We start from the raw sequence: 24,866 nt of genomic DNA on the forward strand, positions 1-24,866 counted from the left end.
TAAAAAGGTAATAACTCTTTTGAAAGATATCATTTTATACTACAAAAGAAATGCGTATAGTTTGGGTCTCAGTTATCTCAATATTAAAGGGCATGAGCTAGGTATGAGAATAGTAACTGGGTGCTTTTTGACATTGTTCTGAACATAATATTTTGCAGAAATAGGGCTACAGGTACATTTAGAAATAAGGGGGTTTTTAATATTGAAATAAATACTTTCAATAGTAGAAACTTTTCTTTAAAAATTAATGGCTTTGATCCTTGACACAGGCACAAGCAAAACCATCATCTCAGTAACTGGTTTCTCCTAAGTATGAAAAACTCAGGAGTCAGTCACAGTGATCTAACACTGACTTGGAAAATCCATTACTAGAGGTGAGAAGTGCAAGGCACTCAGTCTCTCTGTTCTTTACCAGAATACCATCAAAGCTTCCCACTGCAGTCAGCAAGACAGTATTTTTGTGATCTACGCAGCAGTTCTCCAGAAGTAAAATTAGCTGTCATGTAATAACAACACTGACGCACAATATGACAACAGGCAGCCTCCAGGTGAAGAGCCTTTGTATCATTACAGTCTCCCCCACTAATCAGTTTCCTACAGTACCAAGATATAAAGGAAGCTGAGGAGGAATATGTAAAACAGCAGGCAGATAGCTACACAGTGGAAAACATTATCAATAAGGGGTAGAAAAAACACTGGAAACAGCTTTGTGGAAATAACACAATCGCTAAAGAGCATTTACTGTTAATAGCCTCTGCTTTTCATGACACTAACGGGTGGTTAATTATTTTTGTTTTAATTGAAACATATGTCACAGCCGTATTCTGTGCTTCAGCTGTTCTAAAGCTATTGTTCAAGTGCATGTTGAAATCAGTTCTCAAACAGTGCTCACTCTGTCAGCAATACAGAAGTATAATGCTTTTGACTTCTTCTCTTGGAAGATTTATACCCTGAAAAATGCACAGTTACCCTCTGTACTTGCAGATGGTCAGTTAAATACTCCCATCTGGTTATACTTCTTTTTCTCCGGTTATACTTAATTTTTTTCTTAAAACAAACAAACAAACAAAACAAAACAAAAAAACCCAACAAGAAAAACAAAAAGACCCAACAAAACCCCAAACAGACAACAACAGGTTACTGCATGAGCAGCAGTAGTAATAAAGCTGTTACATATAGATTTGTGCCTGTGTCTCTATACTGCAGTAACCCAGGCATCACCTCTTTGTCCCATGTGGCCTCATTTCCTCCTTACATGTCCCCTACGATTTCATTTCCTCTTCTTCCTCTGTGGCACATCTTATTGCCATTTGCCCTGTGTTTGTTTTTCCCTGTTTTACCCCCTCACCTACACAGCCTCTCTCCCCCAGACAAGCTGTGGTTGCCTTGGAGCAGCACATACATTAATTAGCTCACATTTTGCATTATTTTGCATATTCCATGAAGGACTCCACAGCATTTCACAAATATTAATGAATTGATAACTGAAAATAACCCTGCTCCGTAAGTAAGTGCTATTATGGGAAAGTTGGTTTAGTTTACCCTTGGTTGGTCATAGCTTGGTCAAGTTTATCCTTTGTTCTCCATTTTGCTTCTCCTTGACTGACCATTAATTTGTTCTTTTGTGGCTGCAGTGATTGTTCAGAGCAGCTGTTGTCTCAGTGACAGTGGTTGTCAGAGCATAGCCAACTCTCTCATTGCAAGCCTTGTGACATTTTATAGTTCCCTTGCAACCACAATTCCAGGGTTCAGGTGATGAGGATTACTTGAAAAATTCACCTTTTGCTTATTATAAAAAGTTTAGGGCTCAATAAGCTAGAAAACTGAAAAGCATGATGGCAGGACTGAAAATGTTCAAAACAGGGTGAAAATAAAAGCACATGTTTGGTTTTTTGTTTTGTTTTCTTAATACAACTGTTTTAAAGCATCTGTACCTCAGATTCATCATTTAAGATACTCGTATGTGTAAGACTGCAGGAGCTACAGACTTTCTCATTTTGGAAAGCTGGCTGGCCTGTAAAAAGCACATTACTCAGTGAAGGCTGACATTTTCTGACCACAAACTCAAACTGCTAAAGCACTGGGGAAAGAATATATAATTTGACTTATAATCACATGTGAAGTGCTTTGGTGCAGGGAACAGTGTGCTTTTTCCTCTTGTGGTTTCTGTATTTGATTCTTCTTTCCTTTTCTTTCACAAAGAGGCCATGGAAGCAGGATAGGATTTTCTTTTAGCATCCAGAAGATCTGCAGAACTTGAGTAAGACAATAATGTTTACTGAAAGGTGGTTACAATCTGCTTAGTACTTGAGTTTGCAATAACTCTGGTTACTTCATGCATTATTAAAAAGATCATTTTGTAGCACTATTAAAATCATAAACATTCTATTTTGTCTTTATGTATTCATACAGAAAAACAAATTCAATTTGGCATAGATTGGAGATAAATTTAAACTTGTGCTTACTGGAATTCAGCTAACACTAAGTAGAAAACGTTTCTTGAAATAAAACTAGCAATATTTTATATAGCCCTTTCAGCAAGGTTATTTGCCATTACATAAGCAATTAAAAACAATTATGTTAATGGCTCTAATTAGAATAATTAATAAGAAATGCAAATGGCTACTTCAGATGCCTATACAGTAATACAATGCCATAGAGTGTTTTCTAGAGTAGAGAATGATTCCACCCACATTTTTACTTTATGTTGTTGCATCCATTAGGCATGCTGCCTTTTTAAACTACAGCACCTGCTGCTGAGAAGCTGGAATCAGCATAGACTCAAGACCATCTCTGGTGCCTATGGGGGTCTTTAATCCAATCCTTTGCTCAAAGCAGGTTCAGCTAGATCAGGTTGCCATGTTGAGCTTTAAAAAGCTCAGGATGCGAATTCCACATTCTCTCTGAGCAACCCAGTTGAAGTTTTGACCACTTCTACAATAAAAACATTTTTATTATTTTGAGTCAGAAATTTACCATGTTCTAACTTCTATCCATTGCTTCTTGTCCTTCTACTGTGCACCCAAGAGGTGTGTGCCTGCATCTTCTCCTCACCTTGCCATGAAACAGTGGAAGAGAGATTTCCTTCTCTGCCAGTTGAGCAAATCCAGCTCTTCCAGCTTCTTGTATGTCCCTGTGATTCAGTCCTGTGACCACATCGGTGGCTCTCAACTGGGCTTGCTTCAGTATATTAATGTCTTCTATGTCCTGAGGAGCCTAGATCAGGATTTATACTCCAGGTATAGCCTCACAAGTGCCAAATGGAAAAGAAGAATCCCTTGCCCTGCTGGCTAACCTCTTGCTAATGCAGTCCTGGATGTAGCTGACTTTGCAGCAAGGGCGTATTGCTGTCATCCACCAGCACCCTCGGGTCCTTTTCAGCAAAGCCCTTTCCTGTACAGTCAGCCCTCAGCCTGTCCTGTTGTGTGGGGTTATTCCAACCCAAGTGTAAGATTTTGTACTTGCCTGTCCCAAAATTCAAGGTTCCTGCAGCCCATTTCTCCAGCCTGTCCCAGTCCCTCTCAGTGGCAGCCCTGCCTTTCAAGGATTTGACCGCTCCTAACAATTAGGTGTCATCTGCAAGCCCACCTGAGAATTAGCACCAAAAAAACCCATTTTGTAATATAGTGAGATTTCATCAGTTCAAACTCAGTGTGCCATTACAATAAACTGTTCTTATATACAATACTTTAGATCAGGTATCACATTTCAGCAACAAAGCTTATATTGAGATCTATTTAAAACTGAAGCACTTTGCCCTCCGAAGTTAAGCCTGTCTTGAAAGACTAATTGGCACAAGTTAAGCTCCTGTTAAAATTATACTTTATAGTGAATAAAATAGTCACATGCTAGAAATCAAATGAGGAAAAAGTCAACTAAATCTGGCCCTTGCCAGCCTGCAGCTTTTCTTAGTGTATTTGTTTTGTTTTGGCCAACAGGGATTAAAGGCCAATTCTGTCCTGTTTATTCCTTATAGACAAAAGTTCTTCCAAGACACTTACAAGTTTTACCTGAGCAAAATCATCAATATGTGAGAACTGACCTTGTGCCAACAAAATCACTGAGGCCTGCCATTGCTCAGTGTTTAAGATTAAAACGTCGTCTCCTAGTTCCCAGCTAGCAGGTTAAGGACAAGCACTGAAACATCTGCAGCCAGCAAAACAACCAACCAAACAAAATATCAATCCTAGGAACTTTATGTTTTGTGGATTGTGATAATTTCAGTAATAACAGGAAGCATCTCAGAAATAATGGGTGCACATTAAGTAAGCTAACTGGGACTATTGTGTACAAATCTGGTCACTGATACTCGAGAGATGTGTGGGAATGAGAGCAAATGCACAGAGCATGCCATGTGTCTGGAGGCTCCAAGAGCCTTGATTATTCCGTTTAGTACAATGAATGTGTGAAGGGCATATTCTTCTGTGTAAACAATCACAGAAAAAGGGCAAGCATTCTTGTTCTTCCAGCTAGAAGTACATGTAAGATCAGACATGAACAAATAAAGACAAAATAGCAGTATGTTCCTAATCATTAAGCCAGGTGTTTCTTCAACTGTAGTGAACAGCTCCCAAGAGGGCCAGCAAAGAGCTTAATGGGGATTGTGAAGAAACAGATTTTTAAAAATATAGTTTACTGCTAATTCTATATTTGTATTCAATATGTTATCAAAAGGAAAGCCCCACAAAAATCCCCATCTTACGCAGATTTATTTCTTGCAGCAGCTCAGTTCCACCATGAAAAAGGAGCAAAAGGTATCTGTAATTATCAGCTGTGTCAGCCAACGTGGCTAATTGCATGCAGTGAAAACTGCTAAATAAATAGTGAGCTGATGCTGACAATGTGAGGAGTTGCTTGTACATAGCTTGATGGGTTGGACTCAGGGTCACAGGGACAGGTGACCTCAAAAAAGTGGTACCACAAGGAATTTGAGAAAATGATACATTAAGGAAACCAGCTTCCTGAGGAGCCACTCCATTAGTAAGGTAGGAAAGGGATGTTAACTGCTTTTAAAATGAAGTTTGATAAATTGATTGTATTATTTGGTACCCATGAAAGGCTGGTCAGTTATACAACAGAGTACCTGGAAGATCCTGATGACTTCTGCATGGTCAGTAATGCCGTATTCACTGACGTACATATACAAGTAGAATGTCATGTTACTCAAATAAGCAGCTGAATGAGAGAACTTGTTCATATATCAGATTTTCTGTGGCAGTCAAGATAATGATGGAAAAAAAGGCCATTTGTTTGGCTTCGGTATCAATCTACCTGCATCTAGTAACATTTTGAATTAATACATGTAACCTCGGTGTAACAAACACTTTCCCCCATGTGTGGCGTCACAGTTCTTGGTCTATATAGTTTTTGCCTTTGTATTTATCTCAAAGACATTCTGTGTCTTTGAGAAAGGAATTTCCCATTCCTCTCTCCATGGAATGCCTCACTGGCAATGCAGCTCAGTACAGCCACTTGTAGAGGCACCTCTGCAATTCCACAGCAGACCCATTGAAGGAGTTTGTACAGCCATTTTTGGAAGTTGAATTGCTGCTTAGACTCAACTTTTATTGATTTTAATTCCCATGAAACTAGGCTCAAGTTTATATTTACAGAGTGAGTTTTGTGGATGAGGAGCTGGGCAACCAGAAATAAAATGTTGTTAGAGGAAGAATCAGCAGGGAGCTAAAGAGTTCATGAAAGGGACCAGAAGCATGACTTTGAGATGCCACATAACTCAATTCCTTTAGAAAGAGCAAAGAGCAGAACAAAAGGGTCAACTCAAGAGGTGACACAGATGACTTTGGTCAGTAACTTTCTGATCAAAAGTGCTTGTATGGATGGGGCAGCCAATTAACTTCACAATCTTGATTTTCAATTTAGACTCCTCATTTTGCAGTGTTATCACAAGAAGAACTGCAGATTTCAATGCTCTTTATTTAACACCTATTCTCAGTTATTTCTGTTAAAATTTTGCTCTAGTCCTAATTAGCTATCTTTTATTGTACAATGAATGCATCATGTGAGACACGGGAGATCTGCACCCTACTGAAGGGGAATATTTTTCATTTTTCACCTCAGAGCCCTTTACAAACTCTCATTAATTTAAATTCCTTCCACACCCCTGCTGAATAACCTAACACAAATGGAATGTCACACTCCAGATCTCTCTGTGTATCACTTGGTCCTCTGAGCGTAGGAGCGAGCCAGATCCCACTGTGCATTAAAATTTCAGTGAAGGATTCCTGACAACCCCATGTGCAGAATCATCATAGCACGTTTATTCTTTGGAGAGAGCTGTTGGCCAGATGCTGCAGAGAAGTGTCAGGATAAAAATGAGGCTCTCCCAGAGAAGATACCAGAATCCTGACTGTGGGAGCCTGGGGACAGGAAATGTTTGGGGTTTATTTATTTTTTTGGCATGGTACTTTCCACTCTGAAAAACAAAGTGATGTTTATCTAGTCCCCACTCCTCTGACTTCTAATGAGCCCTCCCTTTCAAGCTCCTTTCCCCAGCAACTTTGAATTGGCTCTCACTGAAGCTGCTTTCCCTGTCTTGCTCTACCTCCAAGCCAGAGAGAGTGGGAGGAAAACACAGTCTATCATGGTGTAGTAGATTTCCAGAGCACATTAATGGGTGGAGCACCTACCTGGGACCTTCATGGGTTTTTAGATCTTCATGTTAAGATGGGCATTGCCAGTCACATTCACCCCAGTCTTGAGGATGTGGTTCTGAAACAGAACCAGATGTGGTATTTTCTCTACAGCCTAACAGAAACTGGAATTTGGATCTTACAACTGCAGTTTGATGAAGGAAGAGCAGTTTAGCCAGGGTTTCTGAGGGGATGAGGCAGGGCAGTAAGGGGAGCACGTTAAGTCTGGAATGTAGAGCTGCAGGTCTCCTCCATGTATGCTTGGCTGCTAGCTCCAGTTTCCAGACAAGAACTCGCCCCACAACTTGTGCAGCTTTATCTGTTGGAGACAGCCATTATTAAGAAGTCCTTTTGTGAGCAACATACAAAGGCTCTGCAGCCTTTAAGTGCTCAGGAGGCCACAGTTTGGGGAACACGTGTATGAAATGTTGGTAGATAGGACGAACTGGACTTCTGGATCAGACCCAGACAGCACGGCCAGTGCCAACAAACATTGAAACATTATTGTTTCTTCGAAATGTGGAGCTGAACAAGGATCCCAGAAAGTGCTAATCAAGGTCAATTTTATGAATAAAAACATTACTGAAATTTTGAATATGCCCATCATGCAATTATTCAGGAAAAAAAATGTAGCAAATCCTGAATGTCTTCCTTGGCCCCAAGTAAAGGAGAGTTCAGTTAAGTTCACAGTTACTGCTCCCTTACAAATTGCACTTATATGCTGTGTACCTGGACAGGAGTTTTAACATGTGGAGTTTCTTGCCCTCTCCTTCCTGCTCCATGTGGAGATACGCCCTCTATGTCAGCCCTTGGCAAGAGTAAGGTGTTCAGCTCACTGAAAACGCCTATCTCCCTTTATTTGATAATGCCTTTCAGGATTTGGCTTCCTGTCTTTACTTTGCTTGATATCCTCCCTGACATCTCTCTATCTGTTGCCAATAGGCTTCCCTACTTAAGAGCTGTTCAGGCTCATAACTATCTTCATGCTTGAAGAAGCTTCATGGTTCCTAGGCTGAATGCATATTAAATGATACAGATTTTCAATGTGTAGATATCAGGTGCTGCAAATTTAGAATTTTCATGGTACGGAGCTGGAATACATACATGTTTTTTCTAAATGTAACACTTTACTCCAAGAGGTCTCATGTGGAGACAGGGCCTTTGTCCGTCATAACATGCTCTCCCAGCTAGCGTTGCAGGCAGAACCTGACAGTGTATTTAGTCCTCCATATCCATTCTTGCAATCCATAAATATTAAACTAGCTTTCAAATGATGATAGAAAGGGCTTAAGTTTTGCAAGACATTAGAATAACTGTGAAGTTAGTCAGAAGATCAAATATGTTTTTATATGCAGCTTTAAGTAATCATCCCTCCCCTAAATTAAATAAGTGCTGCTTTCACTCAAAACAGAAATTCCTGTAGCAGGGTAACTTCTTGCCAAGACAAGTTTTGAACTGTCCCTGCGTGTTTAGCTCAGGGGAAGGAGGCCCTCTTTTGACTCATTCCCTGCAATCAGCTTCCCATGATGATCCTGTCTGCTTGAATATTGACGATGCACAAACACAGTGAGTCACACCAGCAGCTCTGGAAGCTGCTCACCAGCCCGCTCCATCTTCAGGCACCACACAGCTGATGCAACCTGTGGCTGTACAAAGGCTCTTTGTTGAGAATCCATGCCTAATTTATCTTTGTGGAACATCTGCCACACCAATTGGAGATGATGGCATTATAATAAGAAGAAACCCCATAATAATAAACCCTAAACCTTGAGCAGCCTTTTGGCTTCTGCTGTTGGCTTGCTTCTCCTACCATGCTTTCCTGTCCAGGACAATGCGGTCTCCAGTCAGGCAGCTGTAACAGACACACAGCAGCAAAAGGCTCTCATAGAACTACAAATAGCCTTGGGTTGAACACTGCCAGGGATGTGGCATCCACAACTCCTCTGGACAGCCTGTGCCAGTGTCTCATCACCCTCACAGTAAAGAACTTTTTCCTTACACCTAATCTAAGTCTACGTTCTTTCAGTTTGAAGCTATTCCTCCTTGTCGTATCACTACCTGCCCTTGTAAAAAGCCCCTCTCCAGCTTTCTTTCAGCCTCATTAGGCACTGGAAGCTGCTCTAAGGTCTCCCCAGAGCCTTCTTTTCTCCAGGGTGAACAAGCCAAAATCTCTCAGCCTGTCAGCATAAGAGAGGTGCTCCAGTCCTCTGATCATTTTCATGGCCTCCTCTGGACTCTTTTAATGTGGGCTTCTTTAATGTTGTGGGCTCAGTATAGTTAAAATGACCAAACGTAATTCCTTATGGACAGCAGGCCAGCCACCCCAACACAGCACTTGCTCCTTGGGATCCCTGACAAGACAAAGCTTCCCTGCCACCCTGCTGCCAGCTTCCCTCAGCCCCGTCTCACGGCCGTGACAAAACCGGTATCTGTCCGTGCTCCAGCAAACGGGTTAAACCTCAGGCTGACAGACCCGTCCTTGCCCAGCAGGATCTGTGCCCCACAGCTGGCTGTGGTGGGTTCACGGCAGGCAGGCAGGCAGGCAGGCAGGCAGGCAGGCAGGCACCTACCAGGAGTTTTTCTCAGGCGCGGCTCGGGCAGCCCCGCCAAGGCCCCCATGTTAAGTGCGGCCGCGGCACCGCCTCTTTCTTTTCGTCCCGGGACTCCATTTTGTAGGGCGCACGGTGAGGTTCGCTGAGCACCGCTTGCTGGCCTCAGGTGCCTCCGCGGCTCCGGGAGGGCGGCTGGACCTCGTCCCGCTGCGCTGGTGGCGGGGCCGAGTGGCCGCTGGCTTTGGCTGGGGCGGTGAGGCCAGGCCTTGCTGTGGTAGGAGCCTGAGGGAGTGAGGGGGCCGCGGCCTGTAGGGCGCGGGTAGGGGCGCCGGGCCGGGAGGCTGCTGAGGGATGGAGGAGCCGCTGGGGCCAGTGGCGGTGCAGGTGTGCGGTTCCGCTGGGCCGGTGGCACACATGGCGGCGGGCCCGATCAGTCCGGCCTTGCATAGCTTGGGCGGCTGTGGCAGCCTCCCGAGGTAGGACCGGAAATCGGGAGCACCGGGGCTTGGCTTTCGCTGACGGGCCTGGTGGTTGGCGTCCGATCTGCTTAAGCATGCGCGCGCCTCGTGCCAGATTACACAGCGTCCCGTAAATCACAGACTCTTAGACTGGTCTGGGTTGAAAAAGACCTTAAAATCAGCTAGTTCAACCCCCTTGCCACGGGCAGGAATCATGTCTTGTGGCTGCTATGTGAGGAGAGGCTGAGGCAACTAGATTTAATCCACCAGAAACAGGTGCTTTTGGGGGCAAGGTAGGGACATGGGGCAGGAGCCACATGGGTCACAGACATTGTGGTTGACAGCGGTATGAGGCAGAAGCATGAGACAAATGGCTTGAGGTAAAATGAGAAGCTCACACTGGGTATAAGGGAAAAGTTTTAAATCATGAGAAAGGCCTCCAAACAGGCTGCCCAGAGGGGAAGCTGTGCAGTAGTTTTTCCATCCTTGAAGAGTTCCAAGACCTGACTGGACAAAGCTCTGCACAGCCTGGACTGGTCATAGTAGGCCTTGTTTTAAGTAGGTTGTGCTAGGTAGCTTGCTAACATCCATTCTAACCTGAGTTATCCTGTGCTCCTTTTCTAAAAATACTGCTTTCTGTAGATTTCTGAGCTAATGGCACTGCTTGAATAGACCAGCAATTTGGAAGTGGTGTCATTATGAATAAGCTTGAAGTCTTGATTTTTCTGAAGTGTCTGAAAATGCTGTCAGTTGGATTTTTAGTCAACTCCTGGTTCTGAATAATTTGCATTCATTTTTTAGAGTAATAAGCCAAAATGACGAACACAAAGGGAAAGAGGAGGGGGACACGTTACATGTTCTCAAGGCCGTTTCGCAAACATGGTGAGTATACCTTACAGTAGGAACGCTGCCTGTTGGATGTTAACAGCCCCTAGGCAGCATTTGTAAAACAGTGGCTTGTGGCAAAGGATTTCTGACAATTCGGGCTAAAAACTGCTGCGCGATACACAAGTAAACTGTCAGTTTTTGCAGCGTATGCGTTGGATTCTGATTGCTTAACAGTAACAACATTCTGTCAGTGCTTGAGGATTAATTTCAAGGTGAAGGAAATATTTCAAGAGTTAACAAAATGTACAGTTTTGCTTCTCAGCAGTGTCCAGTGAGAACAGCTGTGTTCACAACAAAGTGGTAAATAGTTTAATGCCTTTCCAACTTCTGCATTGGGGATGAAAGTAAAGCTGTATTTTTTTCCTGAGTTAGTTGGATTATTTTTTTTTTTATTAGAAGTATGTGAAGAAGTAATTATTGCTTGTAAAAAATGGTTTGATTTTTCAGTGTTAGGTTTTTGAAATTGAACCTATATTTGAAATATTGTCTCCCACCCATTTTTGTGTGTGTGTGAAACTGGGGGCTTCATAAGTATCCAAATCTGTCTTTTAACAGGAGTTGTCCCTCTGGCTACCTATATGCGCATCTACAAGAAGGGTGATATAGTTGATATCAAGGTACTTTCTATAATGTTGTGTAGTTGAAAGCTAAAGTAGACCTTTTCAGTCACCAGTTTCTTGAGGTGGTCTTTTTTATTGTTGTTACTTGGGTCATATACTTGCTACTCACTTTTGAAACAGTACTGGGGTAACAGTGCTACTGAACCAGAAGTAACACTTAAGTGTCACACTGGTTTATGTAGGGTTTTATTTTTATATATGTGTGTGTATATATAGATAAAAACATTTGGCTGTGCTTTGTTACTGCCATATGCAGCTGAAAACCATGAGTGAAAGGTGCCGTATCTAATACTGGGATTGCTGTACGGTGCCTACTACTGCTACTTTGAAAGGAATCCCCTGTCATTTTAGTAGATTTTCTGTTTGGCCTGACTTGTAGCTGCTACTCAGAAGAGCCGTTCTGGTGGTGTAGGTGATAGTTACATCTTGTGACCCTGTGTCACTGCAGGACTATACTTAATGTACAGGGATCGTCATTGTGAAGCCATATTAAAACTAGAAACTAAGAAATAAATTTAAGGGTACATCATATGTATTAATACAGGATAAAAGTGAAGCAGCATTTTCCATCACTTGGTATTTTCTGTAACTTGTTCTTTAAAATCCACTGTACTTTCAAAGTTAAGTTGTTGTGAATCTGAAAGTCTTTCACCAAGGATTCCTACTTTGTTGAATCCTTTCATTCCATTTGAAATGCAGAGTTTTAACCATCACACAGGAGATGGTGTGTAATTTGCTTGCTTTTAGTTTGACTTTTTGAGAACTGCACTGTTCAAAATTAATACTTCTAGATACACTGGAGCTTGATGATGATTGTCTCATGTGATTGCTTGCTGAAAGCAAGGTGATAAGTCATTTCACCGACACTGAAAGCAACCAGAATTTTCACAGCAAAGTTTAGTAGTCTTCAGATACAAATGCATGGCTATAAATTCTAATGTACAGATAAAATGTGAGTATTTTTAGATGAATATCAAGTAATCTGTACTTTAAATAACTTCTGAAAGAAAAGTCGTCGATGGTGCTTTTTGGGTTTTTTTCCCCCTTCCCCAAGTTAGAGTTTACACTTTATTCTTGTTTTACCTCTTAACAGGGTATGGGTACTGTTCAAAAAGGTATGCCCCACAAGTGTTACCATGGCAAGACTGGAAGGGTATATAATGTTACCCAGCATGCTGTGGGCATTATTGTTAACAAGCAGGTCAAGTAAGTACTGAAATTCCACTTCCTGAAACTTAATGTTTAGGAAAGTTAATCTGTAATTGCACCCTCCTTTCACTTTGCCAGTTAGACAGCTATTGTCTTGATTGGTCATTCAAGGTGGGTAAAGTGTATATCCTTTTTATAACCCAAGCAAATGATGCTCATTTGACTTGGATCCTGTCAGAGGAAACAGTTTTTATTGAGCAGCACATAAAGTGACGTTACCTGACGGGGCTTTTCAGCCAAATCTCACATTTATACTGAAGCCCTTTTAGGTATTAGCTTGTAGCTCTGTTCACTGGATTTTTGAACAGCTTGGACAGAAAAGGACAACTGGTTGTTTTTTCCAGGAGTAACACAGTTCTTTTTGTGCTGCAAGGTTAAAATTCACATGTTCTCCACAATCTTAATCTGAAATTGTCAGCACATTATTATATATTAATAAGCTTTCAGTTACCAAAGTTATATATGGTTTGTATGTGCAGCAGTATATTTTAAGTGATTGCTCTTTAAAGAAAAACTATCTGATTTTGCTTATGGAGTTACTCCTCTAAGGGCCATAAAACTAGCTTTGAAGTGGCCTTTTTTTCAAGTGCAGTAAATTAAAACTGATTTCCTTTCTTAGGGGCAAGATTCTTGCCAAGAGAATCAATGTGCGCATTGAGCATATTAAACATTCCAAGAGCAGAGACAGCTTTCTGCAGCGTGTGAAAGAGAATGAAAGGAAGAAAAAGGAAGCAAAAGAAAAAGGCATTTGGGTTCAACTGAAACGCCAGGTAATGTTTTAGCCCCCAAACAGCTAAAACCAAACCAGCTGAGTAAAATGTTGTGTTCTTCCAAAATATCAGTGCTACACTGTTTCTGAGCTCTTTTTGTGTCTTTCAAACACAAACACTCCCCCAAAAAAACACCTATTCTGAAAACCACATGTCTGTGGCAGATTGTATGGAAGTGTCTGTTGCTCCCTCCCTCACTTCCTGCGAAAGGACTGTGAACCCAAGTTACTTTTGGTGGTTTTTCTTTCAGAGTAGAGTGGCAGCATGCAGTGTGTCTGCCTCTGAGCTCTGATACCTTTGGTGCCTGAATAGACCTGTGGTGTTCCTGGGTGGAGATGGCAGCCTTGGCTGCAAACAAAGGGACAGGTGCTTCCTGTTCTGCTGCTGACCTGCAGCAGAAGCTTTGGCTGGTTTCTAGGATCAGTGTTGACTTTGGTTTAGCTGACTTTAGCTACAACAATTTTTGTTGTAACCCTGAAGAAAACAATTAATAGCTTGACTTCAGAGAGTGAGATACCAGTTGTTGTTTCTGGAACTGGTACATCACTTCGTGTTAATTTAGATTAGCAAATTGCAGAGGGTAAAGTGTAGGGATTTTGCATTCAGCAAAGTCAAAGACAGTTCCTAGCAGATAATTTTTTTACTGCTGTTCTTTGAATCAAAATGCAAAGAAACTATTAATGGTAAAATTGCTGTAATGTCAATAAAGTAAGGTGCTCAGTGGTTGTCAAAATTAATTTTCTGTAAGGTTGCTTTTGAGTTTTAGTGCCATGAGTTTGTTTTTTTAATTTTCTTTACAGCCTGCTCCACCAAGGGAAGCACACTTTGTGAGAACGAATGGCAAGGACCCAGAGCTGCTGGAGCCAATTCCCTATGAATTCATGGCATAAGGCTTGTTTAAAAGAAGTAAATTAAAGATTTGGTTTTGGACAAGTGTATGTGATTGTGGCTGGTTCTTTCAGGGCTGGTTGTTTTTTTTAACAGCTGCTTTAAAAACCTTTTGTTTTATTGAAGTTTGTTTATTCAACTTGCCTTACATTGTGCTTGGTCATTTGCATTGTCTACAGCTTTTGCTTATCAGTTCAGTTATTCATAGACACCATAAATCCTGGGAACACTGAAACTTGCTAAAGCTTAATGATGATCCTGAGGCAATATGAGAGAATGGAATATTTCACCAGTAAACTCAGTACATGTGCAAAGAATTGTACAGTGTCACTTGAAGCTTTTTTTTTTTTTTTTGTGGGAAAAGGGATAACAAGCTTCAGATTCCATTGATAGAAGCTTTTGGTTAAGGGGCCTCAGATTAATACCAAAGAATTGTGGAAACAGTTTTTGAAAGCAGCCTCTTAAGAAATGGCTGCAGGCAGATTTTGGTGTTCTGCCATTTGAACCTCTGAAGAAAGGGGTTTTACAACACCCCAGGCCAATAAGCATTCTTATGGAATAATGATGGTTTAGAAATAAGGCTTTAATTCCAAAACTGGCAGCCTTTGTGATTTGATTTTTATCATTTTAATTGGCTGTCGTAGCTGAACATGGCATTTTGTATGTTTGTTTCATGTCTGTTGAATCTAAACTTTTCCCTGGATGTTCTAATTTGTTCCTGTCATCTCACCGATCTATTGATACTTCCTTCACGAAACCCAGTGTTTAATTGGAAGAAATCTTCAGCTGACTGCTAATTAACCAGTGCTGTTTTTGTGAGTGTTGTTTGAAAATGTGAGGAGTGCTAAAGAAAGTGCAAAAGGTAATCTGCTTGGTTAGCTTTGAAAGTGCATAAACTCAAGCTTAACTGTTGCAGATATGGATAGGTAATATTTTACCTTTTTAAGTGTGGTGTAAGGCATTACTTAGCTGCCAGTAGTGTCTACATGTAGAGTACCATTAGAGAAGCTACTGACTTCAAGCCATTTGTAGGTATTGACTGTTAAAAATTGTTGAATAGGTAGTTGCAGGACAGCTAATAAGTTTAGGAAAGAATGAGGTTTGCTTTTGCCCTTAATTCTGAGGTGCCTAAGTGTCAAACTGAACGGGTTGTTTACAGATAAACGGATTAATGGCTGCTTGCTCTTACCTACCATTTGATTGTGAGTGTTCCCATTTTCACAGAATGCAGCTTTTAGATGTTGAATTTATGCCGATGACACCAAGCTGTGTGGTTCGGTTGATACATTGGAGGGAAGGAATGCCATCCATAGGGACCTTGACATACTTGTGAGGTGGGCTGATGCCAACCTCATGAAGTTTAACCGTGACAAGTGCAAGGTCCTACACCTGGTTCGGAGCAATCCCAAGAACAGCTACAGGCTGGGCAGAGAAGAGATTCAGAGCAGCCCCGCGAAGAAGGATTTGGGGGTGCTGGTTGATGAGAAAATGAACATGAGCCGGCTTCAGTGTGCACTTGCAGCCCAGATAGCCAACCGTATCCTGGGCTGCATCAAAAGGAGCGTGACCAGCAGGTCGAAGGAGGTGATCCTGCCCCTCTACTCTGCTCTTGTGAGACCTCACCTGGAGTATTGTGTGCAGTTCTGGTGTCCTCAACATAAAAAGGACATGGAACTGTTGGAACAAGTCCGGAGGAGGGCCATGAGGATGATCAGGGGACTGGAGCACCTCCCATATGAAGATAGATTGAGAAAGTTGGGGCTGTTCAGCCTGGAGAAGAGAAGGCTGCGTGGAGTGGTGAGGTACTGGAATAGGTTGCCCAGGGAGGTTGTGAATGCTCCATCCCTGGCAATGTTCAAGATCAGGTTGGACAGAGCCTTGGGTGATACGGTTTAGTGTGAGGTGTCCCTGCCCATGGCAGGGGGGTTGGAACCTGATGATCTTAAGGTCCTTTCCAACCCTAACTATTCTATGATTCTATGATTGTGTGGCTTGGCCTGATATTTAAGGGTGATAGGCTTTAGGTACTGAATGCTCAAAGTCCCAGTGAGCAGATGCTACATTTGAAGTTTCTCCAGGCTTCTATCTCAGAAACTAGAACAGGCTGTATTGTTGGAATGACTTTGGAAATGCCTTGAAGAAGATGAACAAAGCTGCTCTGTTAGCAGACTGGTAGGTGATGCTGGTAGTGTCTTTTGACACCATATGTATTGGACATAAAGTGTACCACCATCTCTTGAAGGAAGGTCTGTGAATCTTAACTTCCATTGTCACGGTTTATGCACTTAGCTATTATGACCAGGCGGGGTTTTGCTGGAGCAGATACATCTGTATGCTGAGCCTTAGACCTCTATCATCTTTGGCTTGCCAGTTTCCACAGCAATTTAAAATCCCTATTTGGCTCACAAGATAAGCATCATTTTCCATTAGGAAAGGAGGACTTAAGTGGGAGGCTTCATTGGGTACAATCTTCAGTTATGGTGTTTTTACATTTTCTTCACATGCTTGTGTAAGTTATTCGGTTCCGTGTTTGGTTTGTACTTAACTGTCAGGATTGCAGTGAATTAGCCGTAGCATCGTGATGGGATGGTTACCAGTAACTGTAAGTGGGAGGGAGTAATAAACTTCTGAATTTATTTTCAGCAGTTTGGAATAGTAAGAGTAGGCAGCATGCTGGGATCTCATTTAAGAGCTGTGCTTCTGGAGAAGCTGTGTATTACAACAGTTCTCAGTCCATTTACTGTGAGTGTTTTTAAAGTCGCAATGCTGACAGTAGATACTGTTTGGAAGTCGTGTGTGGGCTGGGAGGAGAAGGAGGGAATGCGTGCCTTGGTCAGAATTCCCAGAAATTACTGAAAATGAAGCTGGTTTGTACAGGAAGAGGGTAGCCTTTTGAGTGGGGGTGAGTGTTTGAAAGCAGGACAAGCTAGCTACAGCTTAACCTGTCTTGGGTTTATAGACACTGCCTGTTAGTTCCCCTCGGTGCAGTGGTAGTTTTCCTGGTAGTCTCAAGTTTGCAGCAGCACAACCCAGGTATTTACCAGTCTTAGTACCTGCTATTGAAGTTTGCTTCCTGTGTTCAGCACAGTTGTGGCAAAAGGTAGAGATCTGTGAGTTAAGTTGTGGAAGAACTGCCTGTCAGGACACTTTGAGTCATGAAACTAGTGTCTAAATTGAAAATTGTCTCTCTTGGTAGAATAGTTTTAATTGTGTGCAGAACTTGCAGAAGATTTGGGAGGGGAGTGAGTGATTTTGGCAGTTCAGCCTCTGCCCCCTTGGGTGGAGGAAGCGTGTTTTCTTAGGGTGCTTGGAGTTGCAAGTTCCTGTCCCCTTTGGCTTGCTGTGGAAGGAGTTACACATACTTAAACCCATTAGCTGTAACTGGTTGTCTACACCCCTGTTCTGAGGCTGTGCCTGGAAAGCAAAACCTTGCAGTGAGCCTGCCAGCTACAGAGGTGTTTTCACACTGTGACAGTTGAATTTTGTTTCATTCCATGATACTTTGAATTGTGGAGAACTGTTGTGAAATGTGCAAAGCTGTAGGTTTCCCATGTAACTGGACACACCTTGAGCTGCTAGGAATCAATTCAAAAGTCAGTTTTGCTGAAGTTCAGTATTAATGTTGCCTGTTTTCCAGTCCTCTTCTGGTACAGAGGCTTCATTATCCCAGGGCTGGTGCACAGCTTGTCCCTATACAACATGTGAAAGGATAAAGTGCTTATGGATTAGCACAAGCTGTTATGTTTCAGTGTAGTGCTTTGTCTCTGTTCCTTGGAGCCCAATTACAAAGTGGGGGCTGAGCTTTCGGCTCCTAACCAGGTTTTACTGCCTTGGACTTTGCAGCTGGTTCCCTGCCAAAGACCCTGCCAAGTATCTCCTGTTGTCTCTTGGAGAAGAAGCAAGGAAGCTTTCTGAGCTGTCAGCTTCATCTGGTTTAGCCTGTCACTGGCACCAACATCCGAGGCTCCCTGAGGGCTGTGCAGGCAGTTAGTCCTAATTCTGTGCCTGGCCAGGGGGGTCAGTGAAAGGGCAGAAAGGACTAGGGAGGAGGAATCATGCCTGTGCAGACGGGCTGCAGGCTGAGGACCCCAGGAGGAAGCAGTTGAAGTGTGCATGCCTGAGCAGGGAGGGGGATGTTCAGACACCTTCAGCCCTGTTCCTTGATGGAGAAGGCAGGTAAGCAGCTGTAAGAGGATATACAAACTACTCCTTTTGTAATCTTCTGTTGTGGGTATCAGATAGGGGAAACACTTGAGGACAGCTGATCTGAGCCCCTATTGCTTCAACCTACTGAGCTGCTCCTGCTGCACCAGAGTTAGGTGGTGATGGAGTGACAGCCCATTGATCCCTGGAAATCACTTCCTTTGCAGGGTGTCCTGCCTGTGTTTCTGTGCTGTCATCTCTGTGCTTGACCATCACTGTTTGCCCTCTCAGCATCAGGCGAGGCAGCATGCCCAGAAGCGGGGAGCTCCTTGAGTTTTGGGGTTGGTGATTGTTTAATACTGCTGCACTCACAACTCGGCACCTGGGAAGCAGCTGCCTGGGACAGACTCATTTTGGTGGCATTCTTCCAAGGGCAAGTTAAATGTACTCCAATAGCTCATTTGTAAAGAAATGCATAAAAACAGTCTGTGTTGGCACGGTGAGCAAGGCCAAAGCAAGATCCCATGTCAGTGGAAGCAGATGACAACAGCACCAACTTCTGGAAGCCAAACGCTTTTAGGGATAAAAGAAGAATCTTGTTTACAAAAATAAAAGGGCTTGTTGGCATGATGGGAAGTAGAAATTCTAGAGGCAATCAATTTTTCAGGTTAAAAGTGGCCTTCATGTTACCTGCAGGAAGCAGGGAGCAGCTCCTCCCCATCCTTGTCCCCATGGCATCAAGGATTCTTCTCTCAGGACCACCTTCACTGGTAGAGCAGAGCTGGCATCATTCCTTCTTGTGAATTTTCATGTCACTGGAGGGACTGGAGTGAGGGTGTCTGAAGAAGCACACAGCAGGTCAGTACCTGGACTCTCATGGTTGTAGGGAGAAAGTAAGAGGGAGGACAAGGAGAAAGTGAGGAAAACCATGGCTTGTCACTGCATGAATCTTCAGGAGCTGTGCTGAAGGGGAGGGGAAGGTGACTGTGTACAGCCCCAGTGCACAGCTCTGCTGAGGTTCAGCTCAGCTGCCCATGGGTATCTGGGACCAGTGCTGCCCTGGGCATCAGCCCTGCAGCTCCCACGGTAGCTCCATCCCTGTGTGGTTACAGGCTGTGAAGCCACAGACCCATCCCGTCTCCTTTCCAGTGCCAGTCTGCTACCCTCCGTGTTGTTTCCTGCTGTCTTGTGTTACTTCTCTGCCTGATAAAGCAGCCCCTGAATGGATTATTTGGTAAACCGTTAACACGCTTGCGTGCTTCAGAAGCAGTTTTGCAGGAGCCAGGGCAACAGTTTGCAGAGACGGAAGCATCCACGCTGCTGCTGGCAGGTTTGAGGCTTGTGGTGGAGCACCCCTCTTTGAAACTTCGTTCCACTTTAAAAACCTGAAGGGCCTAATCCAGACCTCGGAGCCCTGTGGGCTGCTCTGGTTTCAGGACTGGCTGTTGCTTGATCCAGTCCGGGATTTCAACAGTGGCTATGGAGGGATGTGTCCAGGTGTGGGAAACAGAATAATCTGGAGTATAAGAGTAAATCACTTCCTCTCAGTCCTGACTCACATCCCCCGCTGCAGGGAGGGTGCAAGAAGCCGCAGGCTGTTGCAGTGGTGGAGGTGCACCCTCCCCAGCACGCGAGACGGTGCTGCCCCCCCGCCTGCCCCGGAGGAGGGCGGTTCGCGGCGGGATGCTGCGGTGCCCGCCCAAAGCGGGGCGCAGGTCGCACGGCCGGACCGGGGGAGAGGGGAGGTGTGGGGAGGAAGGGGCAGCGGTGCCATAGGGTGGGCAGCGAGCGGGGCTACAGCTGGGGACGGCTGCGGGGGGCGGGAGGTGCTGCGGGGGGCGGTACCGCCGAGGGGCGGACCCGCGCACGGAGCTGCCCCGGAGCCTTTAAGAGGCGCCGGCGGCCGCCCGCGCTGGGCGCTGCCTGGCGGGTTGAGGGGACAGGGGCCGAGTGGAACCGGGCCGAGCCGACAGGGGCGAGCGGAGCCGCCGGGCCGCCCCTCCCATGCGCCTGCCGAGTATGTCCCAGCCCTTCCTGCTGGCGCCGATCGCCGAGTGCGCGCCGGGGCTGCCCGGCCCCCAGGTCCGCCTGGCAGTACTGGGTGCCCGCGGCGTTGGCAAGAGCGGTGAGTGCAGGGGGCTGCCCGTCCGAGCCCCCTCTCCCTTCCCGTGCCCGCCCATCCGACCCGCCTAACGCGGCCCCTCTGTGTTTCAGCGATGATCGTGCGGTTCCTGACGAAGCGCTTCATCGGGGACTACGAGCCCAATACAGGTGAGGCGGCGGCGGGCGGCGGGTGCGGGGTCCCGGTGCCGCGGGTGGTGCCTGACGCTCTGTGTTCCCCAGGCAGCCTCTACTCCCGGCTGGTCTGTCTGGAGGGTGACCACGTTGCCGTGCAGATCCAGGACACGCCGGGGTGCATCCAGGTACGAGCTGCAGGCGGGGGGGCAGCACCCTGCCACCTGAAGGCTCAGCTTTTGAGCCCCAGTTTCCTCCAAGGCCAGGCTTCCCTTTAGACCTGTTTAACGGTGCCACCTATGATACGGGCTTTATGCTTTCACTGCCTGATATCAAATTTGTGCTGTCTGTTGTACCGCAGGTGCAGGAGGACTGTGTGCAGGTCCTGGACGCCCTGTCCCGGTGCGTGAAATGGGCAGAGGGCTTCCTCCTGGTCTACTCCATCACAGACTACAGCAGCTACCAGGTAGTCCGGCCCCTCTACCAGCACATACGCAAGGTCCACCCGGATGCCAGGACCCCCATTATTATCGTGGGGAACAAAGCTGACCTCCTCCACGCCCGGCAAGTGCAGGCAAAGGAGGGACTACAGCTGGCGAATGAGCTGGGCAGCCTGTTCTTGGAGATCTCCACAAGTGACGACTCCCACGGTGTGTGTGATGTGTTCCAGTACCTGTGTAAGGAGCTCAGCAAACTGCAGCATGCCGGCAGCACGGACAGGAGGCGGGCATCCATCATCCCTCGGCCCAAATCTCCCAACATGCAAGATCTAAAGAGACGTTTCAAACAGGCTTTGTCTTCCAAAGTCAAATAAACCCCTGTGGTGAGATCCTGTGTGATCCAATAGACCTTATTTTTGTAAACTACTGAATAAAAATCTTTATTTTTGTACTAACACCAGCAGTATGGAAGTAAGTATGTCAAAGCTTGCGGTTTTGTTGCCATTCTCTCCTGTTTGACTGGTTGGGTTATTTTTACAGTAAGAAAAAATGCATAGCAACTAAATAGAGGTAGTTGGAGAAGGGGATTTTTGCCAGGAGGGTTTGATTCCATTTCTGTTTTGGGCTGGGGTTTGCTGTTTGACACTGCTCAAATGACTTTTTGGGGGCCTCAGTTTCCTGTTTCCAAAATGGGAGTGATAATGATGTAACACTCAGCTGCCTTTATAGAATATTTGAAAGACTTTGATGGAAAGCTTCATATGGAGAAAGGAAAAAAAAGCTCTATTAAACATGAAAACAAAACTGTCTGTAAGAGTTCTGATTATCACAGGATCACTTTCCTCCCTCAAAACTGCTGTTTTACCTGCACCCATAACCGCCTGAATGATAATAAGCTGTTGGGAATGAGCTCCGATTTCTGATGTGCTTTGGAGTAATCAGTGCCACAGAATTAATCTCTTGAGCCCTCAGTGTTTAACAGGAGGGTTGAGTTCCTCCTACAGATTACCACGGGACAAAGTGCTGAGCAATCCATAGCAAAGGAGGGTGTGGGATGGCTGTTGCTTTCTCTGGAGATGTGTGGTAGGAAGGAGAGATGCGTAGGCTCCCTTAACAGAAAATAGCAGAAAATAGCTACTTTTAAAAGGAATAGCATCTCTGTGTTCCCCAGATCGATTTTGTAGCCATTAGAAACAGGTCAGATGTTTTAGTCTCGTTTTACAGAAGCTCTAAACCATACTAGAATGATTTTTATTAACTGTTTGCTGGGTGTTTGAGCATGGCATGTGGGGTTTGCACTTCAAATGTGCCTCTGAAGTATGTGCACAGTGTTGGTAAGAAAATAAAGCTGTGCTTCGTGCTGGGTAGAAAGTGTGGAAGTGGAGTAATCTGTACTGGAGGAACCTCGCTGTTCCCATTCAAGCACAACTCCAGTAAGGTTTTACTTTGGTCTTAAGCTATGAGATTAAAAAAAAGATCACTTTCTTTTTTCCTCTTGCTGGGAAAGGGAGGTAGCTGCTGTGTAAGTCCCTGTGCTGCAGGGATGCTGCTGTGCCTTGCAGTTAGAGGGGTGTTTCTGATCCCTGGGGCTTGAAGCTTTCTGGAACAGCTCCATTCTTCATCTGCAGATGAAAGTCTCCCTGGTGGTGATAACTGAGGGAAGAGTGACCAAGTAAATTAAGGGTGATGCTCTGTGAGGAAGCATCAGAGGAAGTATTGGGTAGGGGTGTGGGATGCTAGCAGGACTGTTCCCCATCCAGGGCCATGTACACAACATCAGTCAGGCACATGAGATACCTGTGAACCTCCTTTATGAAAGTCTTGTGCTGCCCTACCAAAGGGAATGGGAAAGCTGAAGGGAGGCAGTTCCAGACCTGCAGGAACCCAAACTGGGACCAAAACCTTTGTTCGTGGAAGTGCCAAAACATGGTGATGTCTGGGACAAAACGAATGACTGCTTAAAACACATTTTAAATAATACTTTGCTGTGAGAGATGCTCTGCCAGGCCCAGGATTCTGGGCAGGGAGAGGTGAGTGGTGGGAATGAGCACGAACTTGAACTCCCCACACTGGTCATAAATTCACAAGGAAACCTGAATGGGAGCTGAAAAATCAGAATTGGGATATTTATGCAGCATTTCACTGTCCTGAAGTCATGGATCACAAGAGAAATTGCTGCTGTGATAGGGTTTTGGTTGTTTTTTAAACTGTAGCCTGTCTTTGGAAATAATAAATCTCAATTCCTTACTCATGTATTCAGTACAGAGTCTCACCAAGCAAGTTGCTAAAGTTATCTAGGTCATACATGGGCACAAAATATGCTAAAAGGACGGGTAACGTACACTGGACCTGTCTGCATCTCCCCATGGTCCTTAAAGGCCAAGTGAAAGCATTAGGCACCAGTCTCTGGCAAAGCAGGAGCTCAGGGCCCTGCTGTGGTAGAGGGGAAGAGGTTGAGCAGGAGCAAGTGGATACAGTCGTTTGCCCCATCTCTGCCATGGGGAGAACCTAAAGAGATGCCCGTTGTTATGTAGGCACCCACATTTAGGTGGAGGTACGAATCTTTCCATTCCCTCCCCACACTTCCCATGCTGTTGGGCTGGTTTGGCTACATGTGGGAGCAGGATGAGGCCTCTTGGGGATGCAATGAGGAATCTTGCTGTCTAAAGGATGCCCATGGCAGGGAGGGAGGGTTGCTCTGACCTGCTTCTAGTCTAAGGCAGCAGCTGAGCTGGGTCATTCTGGATAACACTTAGGGTACAGGTACATAAATCTAAGCTGTCTGTCAGAATTTGACCCAGTACACAGACTTACCTTACCCAGAAGTTTTCAGCCCATAAAACCCTGAGCTGATGGGCAAAGAGCAGGAGGAGCCTTCTGGCTCCTAGCTCGTTTTGCCCAAGCACCTCCTTCAGTCCTGGGTGAGCAGACAAAGAGAAGCACACCGAGGTAGGAATGGAAGAGCATCTCTCCAGTGCTAGCAGAGGAGCTTCAAAGCCTTGTTTCTCTTGAGCCATGGCCACTCATACCCTCCCTATTGTATCCTTGCCACCAGCACTCTCTAAGTCCTTCACCCAGAGGCAAGGGTGGCTTCAGGAAGATAAGTAGGGCATGGCCTAGGTTTTCTCCTTGATCAGAGGAAAATATATGTCTGCCTCCTTCCTCCCACCACCTCTGCTGTGAAACAGAATGGCAGCAATTTCCCCTGACAAGACAGGTGAGTGGGCTCTCAGAAACAGGGACGTGTGTGGCATCACGCACTATTGTGGCTGCTCCTACATCAGCATCTCCCCCCTGGTGGGCTATTTTGTCTAGCTATCTCTGCTGAGATCATCCAGTAGTGCTTTAAGACTTCATGAATTTTAAAGTAGCAGCTGCCATCAACTTGTTCTGCTCTTCACTTCAGGAGCAGCAGATCCCTTGACAGAGATAGGGATGTTCTCTTCAAAAGGTGTTTCAGATGTCTTGCTTTCTGCCCTGCTTGAGCAGCCTGGACCTAGGCTGCTTACTTGCTGCCTCTTGGCCTGGACTTGGCTATCAGCATGTGTGTTGGTCAGTGATGCAGGTCTATGCTGTATTTGTGTGGTTTGTTTGGATGAAGGACCTTGGATAAGACAGACCATGGACAAAAAGGACTGCATTCACACCATGGGCAAAAGCTTCAGACAGTTCCAGCTGTGGTTCCAGCTTCAGACAGGGAGCAAAAGTGGCGGAGGCTTGGATGGACAGACAACTAGAAACAAATCTGCAGCTCATGCCTGGACCGTCTATAAAGTAGTTTTAGCCTTGGCAGTCTTGAATAGCTTCTGGTGAAGCTGCTGTGTATTTAGGAAGGTGTGGGTAGGCTCAGAATAATTCCTTTAGGGAAAGCTGACCTTCTGCAGCAGCTGTTGTACTTGGTGCATGACCACTGGTCATTCACACTGGTAAGACAGCAGGATCTCTTCAGTTGCTCCTGAAGTCAGGATCCAAAGCCAGTCGTCCTTCTAGAAGCAGTATCTCCAGGGATGATG

The 24,866-nt window shown here is 44.9% G+C and overlaps 2 protein-coding genes and 2 non-coding genes across 4 annotated transcripts; all 4 read left to right on the forward strand.

Moving 5' to 3' along the window:
• The first annotated feature begins 9,293 nt into the window (after positions 1–9,293).
• RPL21 (ribosomal protein L21) lies at positions 9,294–14,085 on the forward strand. The gene is made up of 6 exons (XM_061374631.1): positions 9,294–9,368; positions 10,464–10,542; positions 11,104–11,165; positions 12,262–12,374; positions 12,997–13,147; positions 13,948–14,085. Exons 2-6 carry the CDS (start codon positions 10,476–10,478, stop codon positions 14,035–14,037), a joined length of 483 nt encoding a protein of 160 aa, XP_061230615.1. The 5' UTR covers positions 9,294–9,368; positions 10,464–10,475; the 3' UTR covers positions 14,038–14,085.
• On the forward strand, positions 11,969–12,043 carry LOC133223701 (small nucleolar RNA SNORD102). Its single transcript, XR_009728656.1, has one exon. It is a non-coding gene; the product is annotated as a small nucleolar RNA SNORD102 (small nucleolar RNA).
• On the forward strand, positions 12,434–12,566 carry LOC133223702 (small nucleolar RNA SNORA27). The gene has a single exon (XR_009728657.1). It is a non-coding gene; the product is annotated as a small nucleolar RNA SNORA27 (small nucleolar RNA).
• A 6,043-nt stretch (positions 14,086–20,128) lies between the features above and the next one.
• On the forward strand, positions 20,129–21,657 carry RASL11A (RAS like family 11 member A). Its single transcript, XM_061374392.1, has 4 exons — positions 20,129–20,303; positions 20,393–20,449; positions 20,522–20,601; positions 20,775–21,657. Exons 1-4 carry the CDS (start codon positions 20,183–20,185, stop codon positions 21,225–21,227), a joined length of 711 nt encoding a protein of 236 aa, XP_061230376.1. The 5' UTR covers positions 20,129–20,182; the 3' UTR covers positions 21,228–21,657.
• Positions 21,658–24,866: the final 3,209 nt, after the last annotated feature.

Source organism: Neopsephotus bourkii, unplaced genomic scaffold (genome assembly GCF_033783945.1).
Source record: "Neopsephotus bourkii isolate Nb327-2 ecotype Australia unplaced genomic scaffold, CSIRO-AGI_Nbou_v1 NB_1638, whole genome shotgun sequence".
NCBI classification, from domain to species: Eukaryota; Metazoa; Chordata; class Aves; order Psittaciformes; family Psittacidae; genus Neopsephotus; species Neopsephotus bourkii.